Raw genomic sequence first — 19,002 nt, forward strand, 5'->3', positions numbered from 1 at the left:
AACAGAAATCGAGTCACGGCCACACCACGCGTCTAGTCCCCATCCTGGCTAGCAAGGCTGGCAGGGTTCAGCACAAACTAGCGAGAACTTAAGAGACAAGGTTATGATAGGTAGGGAAGTGGACAAAGAACCCCGGCAAAAGCAACTAATCACTGCATCGGATACTTCCCCGAGGTAACATTCGGGCTTTCAGTCTGCCTATCAAGAATATGAGGGTGCTGACAGAACTGATTGCGTTGCCAGAGATCATGAAGCCGAGTATATCATCCTTACCATTCTCCACCGCGTGTCTCACTAAATGGAGGAGCGATCGAGGGCATAGAAATACCCCCGCCTATACTAGTATACTAGTGCAGTGACACCACGACTATTCCCCACTATAATTATTAGGCATCTGGATGTCATCCAGCCACCGTCGATCTCCGTTGCCATTGCTGGCATGGTGTGTCGCCGTATCCCAATGTCCGAAATTCCTCCATTAGTGGGAGACAGCGCTGCGCGATCGCCGAGGATGACAGATCTCGGTTTCTGACTCGCTTCGATGTGCTATGCTAGTCTCCAATCTAGAACTCGATGGATAGAAGCCACATACATACCCAGTCATCCACCATAGCTGCTCAAAGTTACTGCTACAGTGTCATCTTATCAATGATGAAACGAGACATACCAAGCAACGTCCACATTCCAACCCCCGCAGCGAAAACATCACCAGGAATGTGCCCGGGCAGGAGTATATAAACCCTTCAGCATTCATGCTACATCATGTTCGCTCTTTCTTCTCATTGTCCAATACTCCTCCATCCAGTCTACCAGTGTACAAGAATACGTTTATAGCAATGAAACCTCCCACTATCTTAGCCACTATTATCACCCTAACCCTAACTGGGCTGTCTGTGGCCGATAAAACCTGCACCCCGAGCTTTGACTACTGCTCGGATGTGCTGTTGAATTCCAAGGGTAAGCCGCCGTCAACTATATAGACTGCCATATACTATCTACTTGGCAATCCGACTCCTCTATGCTAATATGGAACCGATACAGGCTTCTCTCAGTCTGACCTGACAGATGCCCTTCAAGGCACTGGATATGAGAACCAAAACCTGAGCAACATTCTCTTCCACTGTACGAATCCGGGCCAGATTGGCCATGCAAAGTTGTGTGATAATGGGTGTGTGGACCCTCCGCAGGAGGGGAGCCATGGATGTGATGGTTAAATGAGATAGCATGGGGACTTGGCTAGTGCTGGAGAGCACCATAAAGTGAAATGATTGACCATTGTTGTTGTATGAGATTGAAATCAAAGGTTGAGGTTGAGATTGGATTCACATTCGGAGGCTCAAGGCTGCCCGGGCCACGCGCGACACCAGTTGACGGACGCGCCCGCGGGAAGTTCCCTTCGCATTTTCCCACCCATCAGTTAGTGGCTGTTGCACTCATTGTGGCTTGCGAATTTCTGTGATTTCCAAACTATAATATATGTCATAATTAAATTCGACGCTTTACCATAATCATCTTCTCAGTACCTGAGGCATGCATGCGACCGCTACATTCGCACACAGACCAACGCGCAGCCGGCGCCATGAACGTACCCCCAACGCCCTGTTGCGTCTGCCGCTTAAAAAGGCGGCGATGTGACAGGTCTCAACCTAGTCTGCCCTCTATACCTATACCCATTGTAAGGTGGAGCTAACGCTAGCCAGCCTGTGGAGGATGCAAGAAACGAGGACTAGACGAACAATGTTCCTACCGGCCCGAGGATATGCCCCCCGCCACGTACGTCTGCGCGTGTATATGATGAGCTTGAACCAGCCTGACATCCTGCAGCTCCCATAAAAAAGCTAAAATATCTCATTCGGGTGATGAGAGTCGGTCTCTCTCCCCTCCGAGGCTACAAACCCTGCCACGCAATTTTCTCATTGTTGCCCCGCGCTCGCAGAGGAAGCGTCGACGGGATGAGTCCTTTCCACCCCGGCATGATCGAAACCGAGGTGACTCGGTAGAGGTATACTCCATCATCTCAGATGGCAGCGACCCTCCTAACCCGCCGGGCACCGGGATCAATGCCCACATCTCACGCCTGACCCGGCTGCAGCAGGCCGTGGATGCAAGAACAGGCCGGGTGAAGACTGAAGCTCCAATCGAAGATGGCATATTCTCGCTGCAAGATACAGGGCGAGACTGCCCTCCTCACTTGACCATTGCCGAATCTCCAGCCCAATTGCCCTCAGACCTGATGAACAGTCTGATTGCAACCTATCTGGCCCGCGACTATGTGAACTGGCCGATCTTCGATCTATCAGACTTCCAGTCGGCCCGTGAGAAGGTTGGCGACATGCAGGACCTCACGGCTGGGTCGAGTGGCCTCCACGCCATCCTCAAGATGATTTTGTGTCTCTCTGGACTGAGATACCATCAAGTAGATGAAGCCTATCTGCAATCTCTCTTCAATCACGCCCAGAGAATGACAAACAGCCCAGATTGGCAAGGCACGCCCTGGGTGCGCGTACAATGTCTCTTCCTACAATGCCAGTACCTCAACGCAACAGGGAAATCAAAGCAAGCCTGGGCCCTAATTGGCTACGCCATCCGCACCATGCAAGCCCTAGGACTGCAGCCACAGACAAACGCGCATAACGGACGGGAACGACAGCAGCGCGAACTCGGCCGCAGGCTCTGGCACAGCGCAATCATCCTAGAGCGAATGCTAGCATTACAACTAGGCCTACCACCTCAGGTCTCCAATCCCCTCCAGGTACATCTACCCACGCACCTGGACACCGACTACATCGACACCGTATCAGGCGGAGCGCCCAACTCCAGCGGAGACCGACCCTCGATCATCGAGCTTTTAATCGCATGCGCCAGACTCTACACCCACGTCGAAGAGATAACTGCTTGGGAATCTGAAGCAAGAATCCGACCAGACACCTGCGCCGCCAAGAAGCTCCTCGCCCTGGACCTCTCCCCATTCCTGAAAACAGATGCTCTCCTCTACGACTGGCAGACATCCCTGCCCTCATTCCTTCGCACCGACGAAACATTCGAACTAGCCGATGACCCCATTGTTCGCCGCCAACGCCACACCCTGCACGCCCGTTACCTCTACCTTCGTCTCCGACTTTATCGGCCCCTTTTAGCTCTGGGCCTCGCCCTGTCAGCCAAATGCACCTGCCGGTCAAACAAACACCCTCACATGTCGGAGACAGACCCTTCTTCTTCTATCAACTCCCCTATACTGGTTACCATCGTCCGCGACACCTCCCTCAAATGCGCCACCATCGCCGCAGACCTCGCCGACTTGATCGAAGAAACCGAGGACGGGCTGCTCGACGGCGGTCCAGATGATACCTGGCGCAGCGCTGGATCGCCATACTGGGAGAACGTGGAGTATCTCTATGCCTGTGGGATTGTTATCCTGGCGGCGCGGCTGTGCTCCAGCTCGGGCGTGGCGCAGCTGAAGAGGGCCTGGACGAGGGTTATTTCCTTGTTGACAAGGTATGAAGGTTTCCGGGCTGAGGAGTATGCTCGTCTTGCGAGATTGGGGAGGAACACGCTTGAGAATCTGGCGGGTGCGTTGCAGAGGGATGTGGGGGAGGCGATGGTGATGGGATTAGATGGGGAGACGAGGACGAGGTTGGTGGGGAGAACAAGTGGTGGTGCTGTGGACTCGTCGGGGGGAGGGTGTAGACAGAGTCGGGGTCAGGGTCAGAGTCAGAGTCAACGGGGGGATTTGGGTTGGGTTGAGAGCTTGTTGATTGATTTGGTGGGGGATGATGTATGATGTAAATAGATACCCTTTATGTTTTGATTGATGGCAGTTACGATTAGAGATCCACGGACAATATATTGTAGGATACACTACTATACTAGTGATTTGGTATTATAACACTACCAGTATTAACCTACTACATCTACTAGTGCGGAGTGCATTCAACCCTCTACCCAGATATCCAAACACAGCTAGTACTATCACTAATGAGATAGTATACAAGAAGGGATATATATTCGGTCCAATGCTCGCACGAAACCCGAACCGAACTCATAGTAGTACTACTATAGTTATTTACCTAACTCAGAATAATCATCCCACGAACGCCTCCTATAGTACGTTTTTTGACATTTACTCGTATAGATCTCGTCGTTGCGGATGCTATGACCCTGCCGACCTTTCCCATCGAGGGCGTCGGAGACAGCCAAGAGCAGCAACACAGATGCTGCGGTTCCCACCCACAAATCTGAACCTTTCATATGAAACTGATAACACATGCATATTTACAGTATATATATACAATCCTAGACAACTGCTTCAAGCTCAAGCTCAAGCTACTGCTTGTTCTCCGCCTCGGCGATCAGAGTCTCCATCTCCTGCTCCGTCCACCGATGGAACAGCTTCTTCGGATCCGACAACGACGCGTCACTCTGGACCGATTGGACGTGTAGCACGGGGACATCAAAATCATAGACATCCTTCCAGGGCTTATTGCTCGGGAGCTGGATATCCAACTCAGTGTAGTCGAAGGGACGGCGCTTGTGCAGCTTAGTGACGGTGAGTTTGGCGGTGTCGCAGAGGCCGCAATTGGCGCGGGTGAAGAGGGTGACGCGAGCAGCGGCGAGACGGGCGGCGGTGGGGAGCATGTTTGCCGTATGATAAGGATATCTAGATAATTAAGGGAAGCCCAAGTTGAAGTAAATAAATCAAGAATATAGAAACTTGAAAGATGGAATCGCGGGGAAGAGCAAGAATGATTTGAATGAATGGAACCTTCGAGCTCCCCCCGGCTAAGCCCGTTTGGGCCGAACCTCAGCGGCGGTTCTTCGACCTTCGATGTTTGCGACGATCGATCTTTTCCCCCCATAGACTCATTATTCCTCACCCAAGAGATACAGTTAAACTGTCGGTCTCCCTCTTACTCAGCTCTATTTCCTCTCATTTCACTCGCTTCCACTCCATTTCCCCAGCATGGCCTCCAAGTGTGTCCACAAGGGCTGCGGGAAGGAATTCACCGACGCCGACGAGCCCTGCGTCTATCATCCTGGCCCGCCGGTGTTCCACGAAGGACAAAAAGGTACTTAAAACAGATAACTCCAAGGGGGACCTTGGGAGCAGTTGATCCACTGTCTATTTGATCTTCCTGACTGAGTTCCACACTCCACACAACCGCATTTACATACTAACTGAATCACCCCGCAGGCTGGAAATGCTGCAAACCCCGCGTCCTCACCTTCGACGAATTCCTCGCCATCCCTCCCTGCACCACAGGCAAACACTCCACCGTCGACGACACCCCCGTCGAGGCCCCCAAACCCGCCGCTGATGTACCCTCACCTGCTGCTACTCCCGCCCCCAGCGCCGCCGCCGCCACTCCCCCGCGCCCCGTCAACTCCCCCGCCATCCCTCCTCCCTCGAACGCACCCACCCCTGTGCCCGAAGAACCTGACTCCGATGACCCGGAGCTAGCGATCCCCGCGAACGCGACTTGTCGTCGCCGCGGCTGTAATGCAGGCTACGATGCGAGCGTCTCGCGCGACGAGGAGAAGTGCGTGTATCATCCGGGTCAGCCGATCTTCCACGAGGGAAGCAAGGGCTGGTCCTGCTGCAAGAAGCGGGTGCTGGAGTTTGATGAGTTCTTGAAGATTCAGGGCTGTTCGGAGAAGAAGAAGCATCTTTTTGTGGGGAAGGGGAAGCCCCCGGGTGAGGAGAAGGTGGAGTCTGTGAGGTGAGTTCCTATCCTCTCTTTCTACAGCCGTGGGTGATTGCTACGGGGTGACAGTATACTAATATGTGGCGATTGATGTACAGGAACGATTTCTACCAAACCGCCTCCTCCGTGAACGTGTCGCTCTACCTGAAGAAGATCAACAAGGACACCGCCAAGGTCGAGTTCAAGGCTACGTCGATCGAGCTGGACCTCCCTACGACGGATAACAAGCGCTACACGGATTCATATGAGTTGTTTGCACCCATTGATCCCGAGCAGTCCAAGTTCCGCGTGATGGGCACTAAGCTGGAGCTGACGCTGGTCAAGGCGGACGGGACGAGCTGGCCGGTGCTGCGTCGTGATGACAAGTGGTCGGGAGAGAGAATCCAGATTGGAAATGCTGGTCGGGTGTAATAGCCTTATTAGATATATACGTTTATAATGGTGAGGGAGGGCCGGGGTGGAGTATAGTTGGTATGAGATATGAAATAAAAGTGATGACCGCATTGAGAAAAAGTGCCTTATCTTATCCGGGCAGCACTGAATCAAATCAACCTTAATAAGCAGGCAGACGACACTGTGCCCGATATAGTAAGGTGCACTGGCACTATCAAACATGATACTTGGTGCACTTCAAGGACAATGAAATCTGCCAGTTGACGAGGAAGACTTGCGTAGCACTCCGTCGCATAGAACTATAGTTCTGCGCCCATCAGCGCATGCCTTATGCTGAGCAGTCCACATGTCGAACACAAGCCCTTAAAGCCACGTGACATATATCGACTCTTGAAGAGTACAGGTTCACCACAGGCTACAGTATACACACCCCAATATCACCTATCGACAAAAAGAGGATATATATACAGCAGACAAAAGCGAAAAAACCTAATCTACTACGAAAACCCTCAACCTCATTCAACATAACGAACAAGATATCAAGTTCTTATTTTCAAAGTAATGTACCGCCTCCTCCACAGCTCAAGCGCATGGGGATTTTATCCTTTCGAACAAAAAACCCTAGCCAAGCCATGAATTGTAAGGGAAAAAGGAAGACGAGTATGCTCTGCAAGGCTGGGAACGGAGGAGAAACCCATAGAGAAAAATCCCACACAAGATAACCCTCAGCGAGCCGTACGGTGACGGAGCCCCGGTAAGATTTACTATTAACTTTAGGTAAAAGTAAACCGCTACTGATGATGAAGAAAGAAAAGAAAAAAAAGGGAGGCCGAAGGGGGGGCGGCCGCGGATAGGGGGGGGTTTATGTAGGGGTGGCTGGGTGGGGACGCTAGAGGCTAGTGGGTGACGAGGTGGGAAGGGGTAGGGTTGGGGTTTGGGAGGATCATGTGATGTTAAGAGGGTGGGTGGTTGAGGAGGGGGGGAAAATCACATGTGATTCAGATTGGGATCTATCGGTGAGGGAGGTGGGGTGTGTATTTTATCTTGGTATTGGGGTTTGGGTTTGTTTGATACGGAGTATTATGTGGACGGAGTATGTCTATGTTTACTTTGTCATGTGGATGACATTGATGTGTAGGATGGATGAGGTTAGGGTGTTTCTTGCAAAGGATATAATGGTTTAGCCATCTTCGAGATGTATGCGCAGGGAGGGAATTCTGCGTAGCAAGCTCGTTGAGAAATGTGTGCAATATGCGGAATATAAGCATCTACTTGCTTGGATGCTGTGATTAAATATGCAGTGGTAGATATGGTCTGAATTGGTACAAAGTACTACTACAGTATCGTATACTATTACCCACTATATAACCTCCTTCCAAACCTGTCATTCTACTACCAAGTGAGTAGCAGGAATGAGTTCCGACTTGCAATCTTATCTTGTTGCGTATGAATGTTCTGTATTGTAGCGATCAATACGCTGTTATCATACCCGCTCAACAACACCCCTGACCCCTGATGTCGCCGGCCAAACTTTCCAAGATAGCCAGTATCACGGAGGGCCTACAATGTCAGGCCGTGAACCCAATATTCAGCCCTCTGAAGCTTACTCTCACGAGTCTTCATGCCTTATTGAGCGGAGGGGTAACACTGGCGTCATCTCAGCGGATGGCCAGCCAGTTGGTTGGCTGCGGTGCAATCCTCAGAAGGCGGAAAAGGAGGGGTTCAGGGCCCGCCGCCGCCTTCCAATCAGTAAGTCGCTGGCACGAGACCAGCGGCGACATCTTCTCCTCCTCCTCTCCTGTTCTTCTTCCTCTTCGTCATTTCTCTAGCGCTTGCCTCTGAGAGTATCAATTGCCGGTCAATCTGTACTCGTAATCACCCCTTTTCAGACGGCTCACGGACCACACGGGAAAAGCAAATCTCTTCTGTTCTGTCTATCACTTTTTAGTAGGTACGTGGGTACCCTTGCTCTATATGTGTGCTTTAATCCAAAGGCTATGCCTTATCATGCCAATAGCAAACCGCTTGCTTCGTGTGGCTGACTTTTGCGTGGAAGAGTTCTAGAACGGCTAGACCCTGGTCGACTGTCGCGTATTGATCGATCACCGCCAACTTTTTTTTCCCCTTCCCTTCCTTTCAACCCCTTGGATTCTCCCAGAACCGCCATAATGCATTCAGAAAACCGCAAGCCTCTCCGTCACATTCCCTTATCATACAATCATGCCGATTCTCATGCTTCCGCGCTGAGGCTCATTTTGACACTCAACCCACACTGGGAGGGTTCGGACAACAAGATTGAGTTTGTCCGGTTCACGGATGGCATCACCAATACTGTGTGTTCCTCGCAATGTTCTCTTCGTCGGTGCCCGCTGTAAGGCAACACCGCCATTCTATGGGACTAACGTGGCTTCAGCTTCTTAAAATTATCAACCGCAAGCCCGGCTTGACCGAGGAGCAGATAGACCAAGAAGCAGTACTGATGCGAGCGTACGGTAACCACACAGAAATCCTCATAGACCGCGAAAGTATGCCACCCGGGGTCACTACTTGCCCCTCCTCTCTGCCCATTGCGACACATGCTGAGTAGATGCTTCACCTATAGGAGAAACGAGCTCTCATGCTCTTCTTGCCAGCCATGGATTAGCCCCTCCTCTTCTGGCGCGCTTTAACAATGGTCTCCTGTACCGGTTCCTCCGTGGCCGCCCAGCCAGCCCGGAGGATCTTGCCACGCCTTGTATCTGGCGTGGCGTGGCCAGGAGACTTGCGCAGTGGCATGCGGTGTTGCCCATCAAGGGAGCTGCCGCTCCGCTAATGCCCGCCGAGGATGTGTCCCTGATGCAACATGTAGATGTGGCCACGGCACACTGCCAGAAGTTGAAGCACGAGGATATCTCCGTGATCACCCCAAAGCAGCCTGGGCCGAGCATGTGGAGTGTCCTCCAGAAATGGATCCTTGCTCTTCCCACGAACACGGAGGAGCAGCGCCAGCGGAGACTTAGTCTGCAAAAGGAGCTGGAGCGGGTTGTCAGCGAGCTAGACGATGGAAAGGGCCTAGGCGATGGTGGAGTACGTAGCGCTAGTCCCTCTTATACGGAACGACTATTTAACCTCACATTAGTTGGTTTTCTCTCACTGTGACCTTCTCTGCGCCAACGTCATCGTGTTGCCCGAAAGCGCCTCTTCGGAAGACGAAACGGCTGTTGTCAACTTCATCGACTACGAATATGCCACCCCCTCCCCTGCTGCCTTCGACATCGTCAACCACTTTGCCGAATGGGGCGGTTATGACTGCGACTACAACATGCTGCCTACCCGCTCTGTGCGCCGCGAGTTCTTGACCGAATATGTCAAGAGTTACAGCCACCACAAAGGTATCCCAGAGTCATCTCAAGCAGAGATTGTCGACCGACTCTACGAAGATGTCGATCGGTTCCGAGGCATTCCCGGCCTCTACTGGTATTGCCCCCTCACTTGCATTTCATTAGACTACTGCTAATTCAAACAGGGGCGTGTGGTCACTCATCCAAGCCCAAATCTCACAGATCGACTTCGACTATGCATCCTACGCCGAGGTGCGTCTCGGCGAATACTACGCATGGCGCCGGGAGGTAGACGGGTCGCGGATCCAGGCAAACGAAGAGATGCCCCTCCGGGAGCAACGATGGGCTCAGGAGGCCTAATCAATGTGACCGTATATACTGCCTGCCCGACTATGTACCTCCCTCGGATCTGTTTGAGATAGCAAGCGATGATCGTTCCAGCGATAGCATAAGCGATTTAGAGTCTGGCCGTCTGTCAGAGTTTAACAAAAATCTTGTTGATGGGGTGCGGTATCCTCTAGGGACGGGATACAGGATGCACGAATATTTATATTCAACATATTCTTTCCACGAAATTTGGGTGGTCACTCAAATGTGGAAACGCCGCTAGGATAGACATGGCTATACTGCGGTTTTTGTCCCTTTTTCTTGTCTATAGTTACGAATGCTTGATAGATAATATAATCATTTTGCCATCATATTCTGCTGATACAAATCAAAGGACACAGAAACATACGTCCTTGACAAAAGGAGAGATGCTAACCAGTTTACTGTCCAAGGATCAACAGCCCCAGAGACACTTGATAGAATCAGATGGTCTATAGCAATCCACCCACTTGGGCACGGACCCAATTATAGAAAGTGGGTGGGTCACGGGCGCTAACGTTCATGACAGCTCCATAAAAATCTGTAAAGATAGTTAGAGGCAGCGTATGTCTGATGCTCTATTTTCCAAGAGACATGACGTCTAGTCTCGAAGATAGATTTGAGGGTGTCGTTGAGGTTCTCGCCGGAGGGCTGAGAAAGCATTGTTGAAGTGGGGGTGTAAGATAGTTGTATGGAATTCCCAACGTTGGTTAACCATCGTCCTATGCACTGCCACTGTCTCCTACATATGGTCGACCACACATCCTATTTGTCGGCAGTTGGATTTCCTTTTGATCCTAGCAATGTTTAGGTAACAACAGATACAAGATCCCGGTTGGTGTACCTTTCCATTAGGCATCCATGGTTCGGCTCCGACGATGCCTGCAAAGTATAAGCCACTCAATGTGGCTGAGACATGCAAGTTCGGATACAACTCTTACCGTTGAGAATGCACTCATTCTATTCCTGAACAAAGTAGCCTGATTGTCCCAATTTATTGTCTCTTCAAACGAAAAAGAATAATACAACAATGACAATAATTACAAGATATATCCCTCATGCCAGAATCATCACCACCATCAACCCTCCAAAGGAACAACCCATCCCCAGTCTACAGACCCTGACCCTGCGTCTAGTATAAAAAAAGCGCTTGCTTATCCGATAGCGCTCCTTGCCTAGTACTTACGCAGTAGCAAAAGCACCTGCGTCATTCTCCGAGAGTGGAAAATGTCCATATCATGGCGCAGCAATGCACGAATACTTAGTACTATGCAACTCCCCGGTGCTCATGATTGGTGCCTGTCACACGGGCGCTAATCTCAAACCTTCTCGAGCATTCAGCTTTGGGGGCAGAAGGGCGCTTGTGATGGATCGTCGCGCCGTCCCCGTGTATCACGGGCAACTCAGCCAGCTGCGATGCACCAATCCCCGCCCTCTACTAGTGACTAGCTCTCCTCCCCCCCGCGGCAACTGACTATGAGCGATCTCTCTCAGCCCTTCGAATGATTTCGGTCATGCACCCTGCACGGCTGGTCTGGGCTGACTGGGGCTAGACTATACCTACAGGGTCGATGGCTATGCGCCCTTTTTTTGATTATTTAGAAGCGCCCTGCAGCCTTGTCTTTCGTCTTCTGTTCTTAACCTTCCTGTGTTGTGTGCATTGAGTTTCGGACTTATTCCATTATTCAATTTCTAAACTTCCACTAGTATACATTGCCACATCTTGCCAACACGCACAGCCGAATTCAAAGCATGTCCGACGTCGTCCGCTCAATTACCTTCCAAACACCCCAGGAATACTACGCCGGCTTCAAATCCAGACCGAATTTGCAAAAGGCGTTCTGCGACATCGACGACGAAATTAATCTCAAGGCGTATTTGAAACTCTTGAAAGATTCTCAGACGCGTAATTTTGTGCTGGACTTCGGTAATGATGATGCTTGGTGTGCTGTGAATCTGGATCAAGGTGATGTTGCGGCGCTGTTGCGGAAACCTGTATGTGTTGTTGAATGGGTCATTGCGCATATGATTTGGAATGCTGACAAGGCTTAGAAACCGAAGTGTTTTGGTACGAGGTGGATGTAGGTTCTGGCTTTTACTATTGTTTTCGTTGCTAGGGATTGATCGCTGACTTGTCTATCTAGTAATATCTGGGCTCCGGAGCAACAGAAGGATTTGATCAAGACCCTCACAAACCACTATGGTGTCTCGGAGCGGCTGCAGGGGTTGATGTGTACGGACCCGGTGGAACGCCCGTCAAAGCCTCCTGTGCCTCCTGAGCCACAAAGGAATAACTTTCGCTCGAATGATCTCGACCGCTCGCGCCGTTCTCGTCCGGATGATGTGGAGGGAAATGCCTTGCAAAACCTGAGACATCCAGAAGAAATTGCGGCACTAGCGGCATTCAGAGGTATTACGTTTGGCAACGTCATTGATCAAATTTGGCACTTTTGCTCTGTGGATTATGGTGCACAGTGTATGCATATTCCTTAACTCATTGAGGCAGCACTAACGCGAGTCTAGATACCTGTGTCGGGTACAATTCGCTGTTCGTGATTCCTCAAACTGACCAGCATAATGGGAGAGAGTTGCCGGATGGGAAACGACTATGGACTTGGTTAATCTTGTGCCATGATGGTAAGTTATGCTACTGGTGGCAAGGGCATTTGTGCTGATATGTCAAGGGACGGTCATTTGCATGCAGGAGAATCCGTTTCCTGGTCTATCTGGACCATCGGAGAAGGAATTGCAAGCTGTACTCGGCGTAGTCCGCAGAAACATCCAGCTCATTTTTGCGGGTGTCTCGAAGCAGCACTTTGCCTCGTCGGAAAGCGACTCGTTGGTTACTATTCGAGTGAGGCCGTTTCTGGAGGGTGGTCCAGAACAGGTGAGCATCAGGCAAGAAGATGGTCCGAGCTTGTTGTTCTATTATATTTTCGACGACTGGGTTTCATCGTATGCCCTTGTTGCGCAACGCGAACATAAATATGGGGTATCGCTTAACAGACTTGTAAGTTCATGGTAGCAATGGCTCTGTATCTTCTCACAAGAATACGCTGACATTGTCCAGAGGCAAGACATGTTATCGAAACCGGAGGTTGACCTTGTCCACGAATTACATCGGCTGGGTAGACAGTTGGCCGTCCTGAGACGTCTCTACCAGAGTTACGAGCTTATAATGATGCGTATACTGCAGAGACAGCGTCTACTGCGTGATGAGGCCCGGTCAAATCGCCTTCCCATGGCAATGGGTCAAAGCTTTGCAGAGAATGATGTGGGAGAAACCCGCCGCTCGACGAGGGAGAGTTTTAGCCTTTTGACCCCAGATGCCGACGTAGGGGTCCAGTTGAGCCCACCTGCTGTAGCTCGGTTCGAAAGACTGCTCGATCGAATCAAGCTATATTGCCTGTCGGAGATTGAGAGCTGTCTGACAGAGAAGGAAAACCTCACTTTCCTTGTAGGTTTGCCCATCCCTAAATAAAGGGATATGCTGACCGGTTGATAGAACTTCAACTTGATTGCCCTGAAAGACTCACAAGCTGTTGAGAAACTGACACGGATCACGATTCTACTTGCAAAAGTGACCATCCTGTTTTTACCTGTCAGTCTGATGACTGGCTACTTCTCCACCGAACTCCGCAACGTCAAGGGCGAATATACGATCAATCAGTACTGGGTCAGCTTTGGTGTGATTATGTTCCTGTCCATGGTGCTGCTCTGGATTTTCGGATATGCCAGCGACACCGTGGAAGGCAAGACAATCTACCAATCGTTATCCCGAAGCTTCTTCCGCATGTCGAGAGACCGAGTCTCCCATCGTAGAAACGAGACACCGGGCGGCACGAGTCGTTGATCCTGATGCGTTGAGATTTATACACTGCAATAAGAGATACCCAGCCTTCAGAATGCATAGAACTGCTTTATAATGCACAGCTCTGCACGTAGGTGAACAGATTACAACTTACAGGCACCGCAAGACTATGCAAAGACCATCCGATGCCATGAATCTCAGCCAGGAGACCAGTCACATGTCTACTCCACTGCTGCTACTTTATTCCGCAGTGCACGTTTCGAATGGCTCCTGACAAGCCGTTGCTATGTGATCTGTTTGGCCAGAGGGATGTTACCTATCGGGTGCATTTGCCCCATCCAAATCAGGGTCCATCAAGACCCTACCACATGCTCTCGCAATTATTCTCCTGAAGGCCCACACCAGCAGCACGAGCCATGACGGCATGGCCTCGAACAACTATGGAAATCCGTGATACGAGGAATTGCAAATGACACGCTTCTAGGAGACACGGGGTGATGCGGCAATGGCCCGTTGCTATGAGGATCGCTTGCTTATCTGGCACGAGGGATGAATAATAGCATGACGCGTAGTGAGCTGAAAGTGGCCCCTGTGGGTTCCGAGGGCTTGCACGAACCCAAGTGTTTAACGCAACGGCGTACTTTATGCGCGTGAGACGATTCGTCAATCTGCGTAAGGGAGTGATTAGTGCGATGGCTATCGAATTACGGAATTTACCCTGGGATAGTCCTCATCAATTTCCCCAATGTTCAAGTGAAATTAGGAAAGACAAGACATGAGCACAAGACATCGAACAAGTAACAACCCTTCTTGACTTCCACCCCATAGTAGTGCCACCGAAGGCGATCCACTGGGACGGGGTACCCAGAAAGCCTTGTTCGGGAACCTATCAGGACTCGGAGTGGGCACCGATCCGGGTGTCTGGACCTTTCCTCGGAACCAAGAGGGGCCCAGGGGGGCAAAGGAAGGAGACAGATACTAGGCAGGCGAGTATATTGAGCAAAGCAAAGAGGCTGTGAACGGGTAGCAGCATTAGACCGTTGTGGGCGACATGAGGATAGGCAACGATGTGAAGCCCGTTCCATTTGGCGTAAAAACGGTACGGACTTGTTTCGTGGGTAAGCCGATCTCGAGGCAGCAACAGGGATTGCTTGATTGGTATCAACCGGGAATCCATTGACGGGAAACACCGTGTCCTCTTCTTTCCTTTCGGGAGCCGCAGTCTTGAGCAGGAGGACACACGAGAGCCTCCGTTTAGACGGTGTGTGTCTGTTGGATGGTATTAGGTATAGTTGTGAACTCTATTACTATCATTCTATTAAATCTAGATACTCGTTCTGTCTTCAATGGCATGTCTCGTTTGCATTGTAGTTCTGTAGAAGACGTCTTCGTAAATGAGAATATAATACATACTTGGTATTTTTTACCAGCTGGTTTCGTTAGTGACGGAAGCTACGCCGAGCGGCTGAATTTCTCGACCCAAAAATCCCACCACCTCGTCAAAAAAACCGTCTTCTGGCGTACGGCAAGGGAAAAAAGACCTGAACCTGACTGACGGACTCTGACTGACTGACTGAACTGACTGACTGACTGACTGATCCCTCCCTCACTATCTCCAGCTTGTTCTTGTCTTGTCTCGTATCCACGCCTTCCACTCTTCCTCTTTCTCCCTCCCTCTCTCTTTCTCCAGCTTCAACTGCAACCTGGTAAGTCTTGCCTATATCCCCTTCAACTCCCTCTCCCTCTCCCTCTCTCTCCCTCTCCCTCTTCCCCCCCTCTCTTTCCCCCCGGCTGCTTCCTCGCCATTTTGTCACCCGATCACACACCTCTATTTCCTTCCTCTCCTTTCCTTAACGGCCACCGCTTTCTCCCCCTGATTTGTCCTGCCCGCCGTGTTTCCCCGGCGTGACTACCTTAACCTGATTACCTTCGCCCCTCGTCCACCACTCCATTCCATCCGTCATACCACTTGCCCTTTTACCCTTATACTATACTTTCCCCCTCCTTTGCCCGACGCCACTAGGTCTGTGATCTATCGCTTGACCCTCTCTCTCTGACCTCTCTCCTCCCCGACCGTGCGGTGTGGATCTCGCACATCCTGGACTCTCTTGGTCAGATTGATTCTAACATCGCATTCTCATCCCTAGACCTCTGAATCTCACGCAACCGCCGTCATGGGTCTCACTTTCTCCAAGTTGTTCGACCGCCTATGGGGCCGCAAGGAGATGCGTATTCTGATGGTCGGTCTCGATGCCGCCGGTAAAACCACCATCCTGTACAAGCTCAAGCTGGGTGAAATTGTCACCACCATCCCCACGATTGGTCAGTCCTCCTCTTCCTCCTCCCTCTCCTCGGTCCAGACACAGCAGAACTTGGCATCGATCAGTTGTTAGGCTTGGCTCAATACCGGAACGGAATGATATCGAACATGGAACGCAAATCAATTCACGATGAGAGAACACAAAACTGACTGGTGTTGTTCTGTGCTGTGCAGGTTTCAACGTCGAGACCGTCGAATACAAGAACATTCAGTTCACCGTCTGGGACGTCGGTGGTCAGGACAAGATCCGTCCTCTCTGGAGACACTACTTCCAGAACACCCAGGGTATCATTTTCGTTGTCGACAGCAATGACCGTGACCGTATCGTCGAGGCCCGTGAGGAGTTGCAGCGCATGTTGAACGAGGATGAACTCCGTGACGCCCTTCTCCTGGTGTTCGCCAACAAGCAAGATTTGCCGGTATGCTTGAAATCCACTTCTTGTGCAACAATGTGGGGGCCGAAACAATGGATATTGACCGTGTGATTTCTTTTTCTTCTAGAACGCCATGAGCCCTGCCGAGATCACTCAGCAGCTTGGTCTGCAGAGCCTCACCCGCCGTCCCTGGGTAAGTTATACCCCCCTCGCATGTCGACACCTGAGGTGTCTATTCCCGAGGATCGAACCCCAACTAACGCGCTTGCTTCCCTTTTCTAGTACATCCAATCCACCTGCGCCACGACTGGTGACGGTCTGTACGAGGGTCTGGAGTGGCTTGCTGAGACGCTGCGGAAAACGAACCGCGACTAAACTGATCATCTAATGAGTGGAAGAATACCTGGAAGTTTGTGAACCTGGGAGTTGCGGATGCTGGATGGGGAACCGGGGCCGGCAAAGTCACCTCGTGTAGGGGAAAGGGATTATGCTTGCTAAACTTGGTGGTTCTTGTATGTTCTCTAACGGCTCTTCATTCCTCTATGCTATTAGCTTTTACTTTTTTTTATCATCTCTTTTGTCACCCTGGCGCCGCCCGATTCTTCTTTTTTTTTACGACTTCTTCTCTGCCTTGATGCTTCTCAACCGCATGCTGTTTCCTTACCTCCCCTGTCCTCTCGACTCGACCTCGTGCTCGGAGCAGAATAAGGGAAGGAACGGAAACAAGAGACAAAATGGACAAAAGGAAGGCAGTGTATGCATGGACTGGGCTGTGATGCATTTTGGCCCGAGAATGAGAATGAGAATGTAGAACGAGTGCATGTAGTGGCCGGTTTTTATTTCACTTTAGTGAGTTGTGATAACATTTTTATAAATATAACATGACTATGACTATGACTATGACTAGTATTATCGAGTGCAGTCTATCCATCTTTCAGATTCCTCCGCTTTTCCATGCGTCCATCAACAACATCACATTACCACATCCCACATCCCCCATTCCAATTATTCCATACTACTTACTATCTTTCTGCTATACTATATATATGTGAACTGATATACTATACTACCGTGTATATACAGTGTATATATATGAATATATATGCTCATTAGCCTCACCTGCATCCCTCCACAACTTGACGACGAACAATTCCACCCTCCCGCTTCTGCGTCTTCTGCTGCACCAATTCCTCTCCGCTCACCCACCACGCAGCAGCACGTATAATCTTCAAGACACATTCCAACTCTTCTTGATTTCTCGGCGCATATATCATGACGAACCCCGTCGGCACGGTCCTCAAATAACACCACCACCAGCTCTCTCGCGTCAATGGATGCCGCTGGCCCCAGCCCCGTTCAATCACAACTTTCACGTCCGCCGGATGCAGCGTTAGATGCAGACTTCCGTCGCTGGGATGCGCGTGGCACACTTCTCCGTTGCAGGTGCGGCGATGACGCCATTGTTGGTTGCGGGACATCATCAGTGAGGAGATGTCGCGGTCTTTGAGTGTGCCTCCACCTTGTTGCTGGGTGCTAGTGGGTGTGTCGGTGCTAGAGCAGAACATGCCCGTGCTATGTTTTTCGAAACACGAGGTCCCTTCGTAGAGGGCCTCGGGGTTTTGGGATACGAGGTGCTGGATCTCGTGGGAGAGGGTCTCGTACATGGCTGGATTGGCTTTTTGGGTCATTTGGCGCTGGGGAGCGATTCCCGCGACGGTGGGGCGCGGGCCATGGCGTTGGGGGAGGCTGCTGGTGTTTAGGAGGCCGGTCTTGGGGAGGAGGGTCAGTGGAAGGGAGGGTGGTTCGAAGGGGTCCCTGATTGTGAAGAGCCGAAGGAGGCAGATGCGGAGGTAGCCTGTTGGGGTCGAGGGAGTGCCGCCGGGGCCGAGGGCGAGGAAGGCTTGGTAGTCTTTGTGGATACGGTGGAGGAGGAATATGGTTGGTAGGAGGAGGATTGGCAGGAGGAGGAAAATGCTGTCTAGGGGTGGACTGTAGGTATGGTTGGTTGTCGGGTCTTCCTGTTTGGTGTTAATTGAAGTGTTTTGGGTAGCAAGGAGGTACGGACCATTGTCGTCAATTCTTGATTTACCCTGCCCTATGTGGTGAAGTCTGGTGCTGCTTGGGTGGGAAGAAGGGTATGGACGAGTGGTATAGATTCCAATTCAATTGACTTCGAGACGGGAAAGCTGCATAGCTCCGGGAGTATGTGATTCACTTCCTAGTTTTATAGTTAGTCATCGGCATCAAGACCGCAGGTGCCACGATACTGGACTGACCCAGTTGATATTGAATGGCCGGGGAAGCAATCCGTGCTATCCGTCGGGGCATCGAGACCTCCTGATCAAGAATTTGAACCTGCTTGGTGCAGCGTGCATGGACAGGTGGGCCAATCATCACCGTTGCATCACACACCGCAAGTACCGCGAGGCGAAAGCTGTAAAGGCGACAAAGAAGGTTGGTCTCCGTTTATAGGGGACAGCAATCAAGTGCCACCATTCCGTGTGCGATTTAAAGGGTGGCCATCATGCGATCTTGGAACACGAGATGGATCGTCGTCACTGTGATGTATGACGACAGCTATTCCAATGGGAGTGATCTCGGGAACTAAAATAAAGCAAATATTGATTAGCGAGTTAGTTTCCGCAGTGTCCATCGGTCAGCAACGGCATGCCGACCCAGTCAGCGGGTGACTTTTCCTATCCCTTTGGAGGTTTCC

General features: G+C 51.0%; 6 protein-coding genes across 6 annotated transcripts; 5 read left to right on the top strand and 1 right to left on the bottom strand.

Moving 5' to 3' along the window:
• Positions 1 to 836: 836 nt before the first annotated feature.
• Positions 837 to 4,541, top strand: An08g03650 (uncharacterized protein; the record flags this gene model as incomplete). The annotated part of the gene is made up of 6 exons (XM_003188709.2): positions 837 to 957; positions 1,042 to 1,168; positions 1,304 to 1,416; positions 1,701 to 1,773; positions 1,825 to 3,775; positions 3,819 to 4,541. The coding sequence occupies 6 exons, from the start codon at positions 837 to 839 to the stop codon at positions 4,539 to 4,541; spliced, it is 3,108 nt and encodes a 1,035-aa protein (XP_003188757.2).
• Positions 4,542 to 4,960: 419 nt separating this feature from the next.
• Positions 4,961 to 6,113, top strand: An08g03660 (uncharacterized protein; the record flags this gene model as incomplete). The annotated part of the gene is made up of 3 exons (XM_001392446.1): positions 4,961 to 5,066; positions 5,192 to 5,717; positions 5,801 to 6,113. 3 exons carry the CDS (start codon positions 4,961 to 4,963, stop codon positions 6,111 to 6,113), a joined length of 945 nt encoding a protein of 314 aa, XP_001392483.1.
• A 1,547-nt stretch (positions 6,114 to 7,660) lies between these two features.
• Positions 7,661 to 9,775, top strand: An08g03670 (uncharacterized protein; the record flags this gene model as incomplete). Its single annotated transcript, XM_059748965.1, has 8 exons — positions 7,661 to 7,844; positions 7,941 to 8,046; positions 8,152 to 8,428; positions 8,509 to 8,620; positions 8,698 to 8,873; positions 8,967 to 9,161; positions 9,214 to 9,551; positions 9,601 to 9,775. The coding sequence occupies 8 exons, from the start codon at positions 7,661 to 7,663 to the stop codon at positions 9,773 to 9,775; spliced, it is 1,563 nt and encodes a 520-aa protein (XP_059603979.1).
• A 1,758-nt stretch (positions 9,776 to 11,533) lies between these two features.
• An08g03680 (uncharacterized protein) lies at positions 11,534 to 13,634 on the top strand (the record flags this gene model as incomplete). Its single annotated transcript, XM_001392448.3, has 7 exons — positions 11,534 to 11,776; positions 11,834 to 11,862; positions 11,926 to 12,257; positions 12,305 to 12,418; positions 12,466 to 12,791; positions 12,852 to 13,238; positions 13,287 to 13,634. 7 exons carry the CDS (start codon positions 11,534 to 11,536, stop codon positions 13,632 to 13,634), a joined length of 1,779 nt encoding a protein of 592 aa, XP_001392485.1.
• Positions 13,635 to 15,766: 2,132 nt separating this feature from the next.
• An08g03690 (uncharacterized protein) lies at positions 15,767 to 16,661 on the top strand (the record flags this gene model as incomplete). Its single annotated transcript, XM_003188693.2, has 4 exons — positions 15,767 to 15,914; positions 16,087 to 16,331; positions 16,414 to 16,479; positions 16,569 to 16,661. 4 exons carry the CDS (start codon positions 15,767 to 15,769, stop codon positions 16,659 to 16,661), a joined length of 552 nt encoding a protein of 183 aa, XP_003188741.1.
• A 516-nt stretch (positions 16,662 to 17,177) lies between these two features.
• On the bottom strand, positions 17,178 to 18,354 carry An08g03700 (uncharacterized protein; the record flags this gene model as incomplete). The annotated part of the gene is made up of 4 exons (XM_059748966.1): positions 17,178 to 17,183; positions 17,310 to 17,316; positions 17,406 to 18,304; positions 18,352 to 18,354. 4 exons carry the CDS (start codon positions 18,352 to 18,354, stop codon positions 17,178 to 17,180), a joined length of 915 nt encoding a protein of 304 aa, XP_059603980.1.
• Between the last annotated feature and the right edge of the window lie 648 nt (positions 18,355 to 19,002).

Source organism: Aspergillus niger (genome assembly GCF_000002855.4).
Source record: "Aspergillus niger supercontig An08".
NCBI classification, from domain to species: domain Eukaryota; kingdom Fungi; phylum Ascomycota; class Eurotiomycetes; order Eurotiales; family Aspergillaceae; genus Aspergillus; species Aspergillus niger.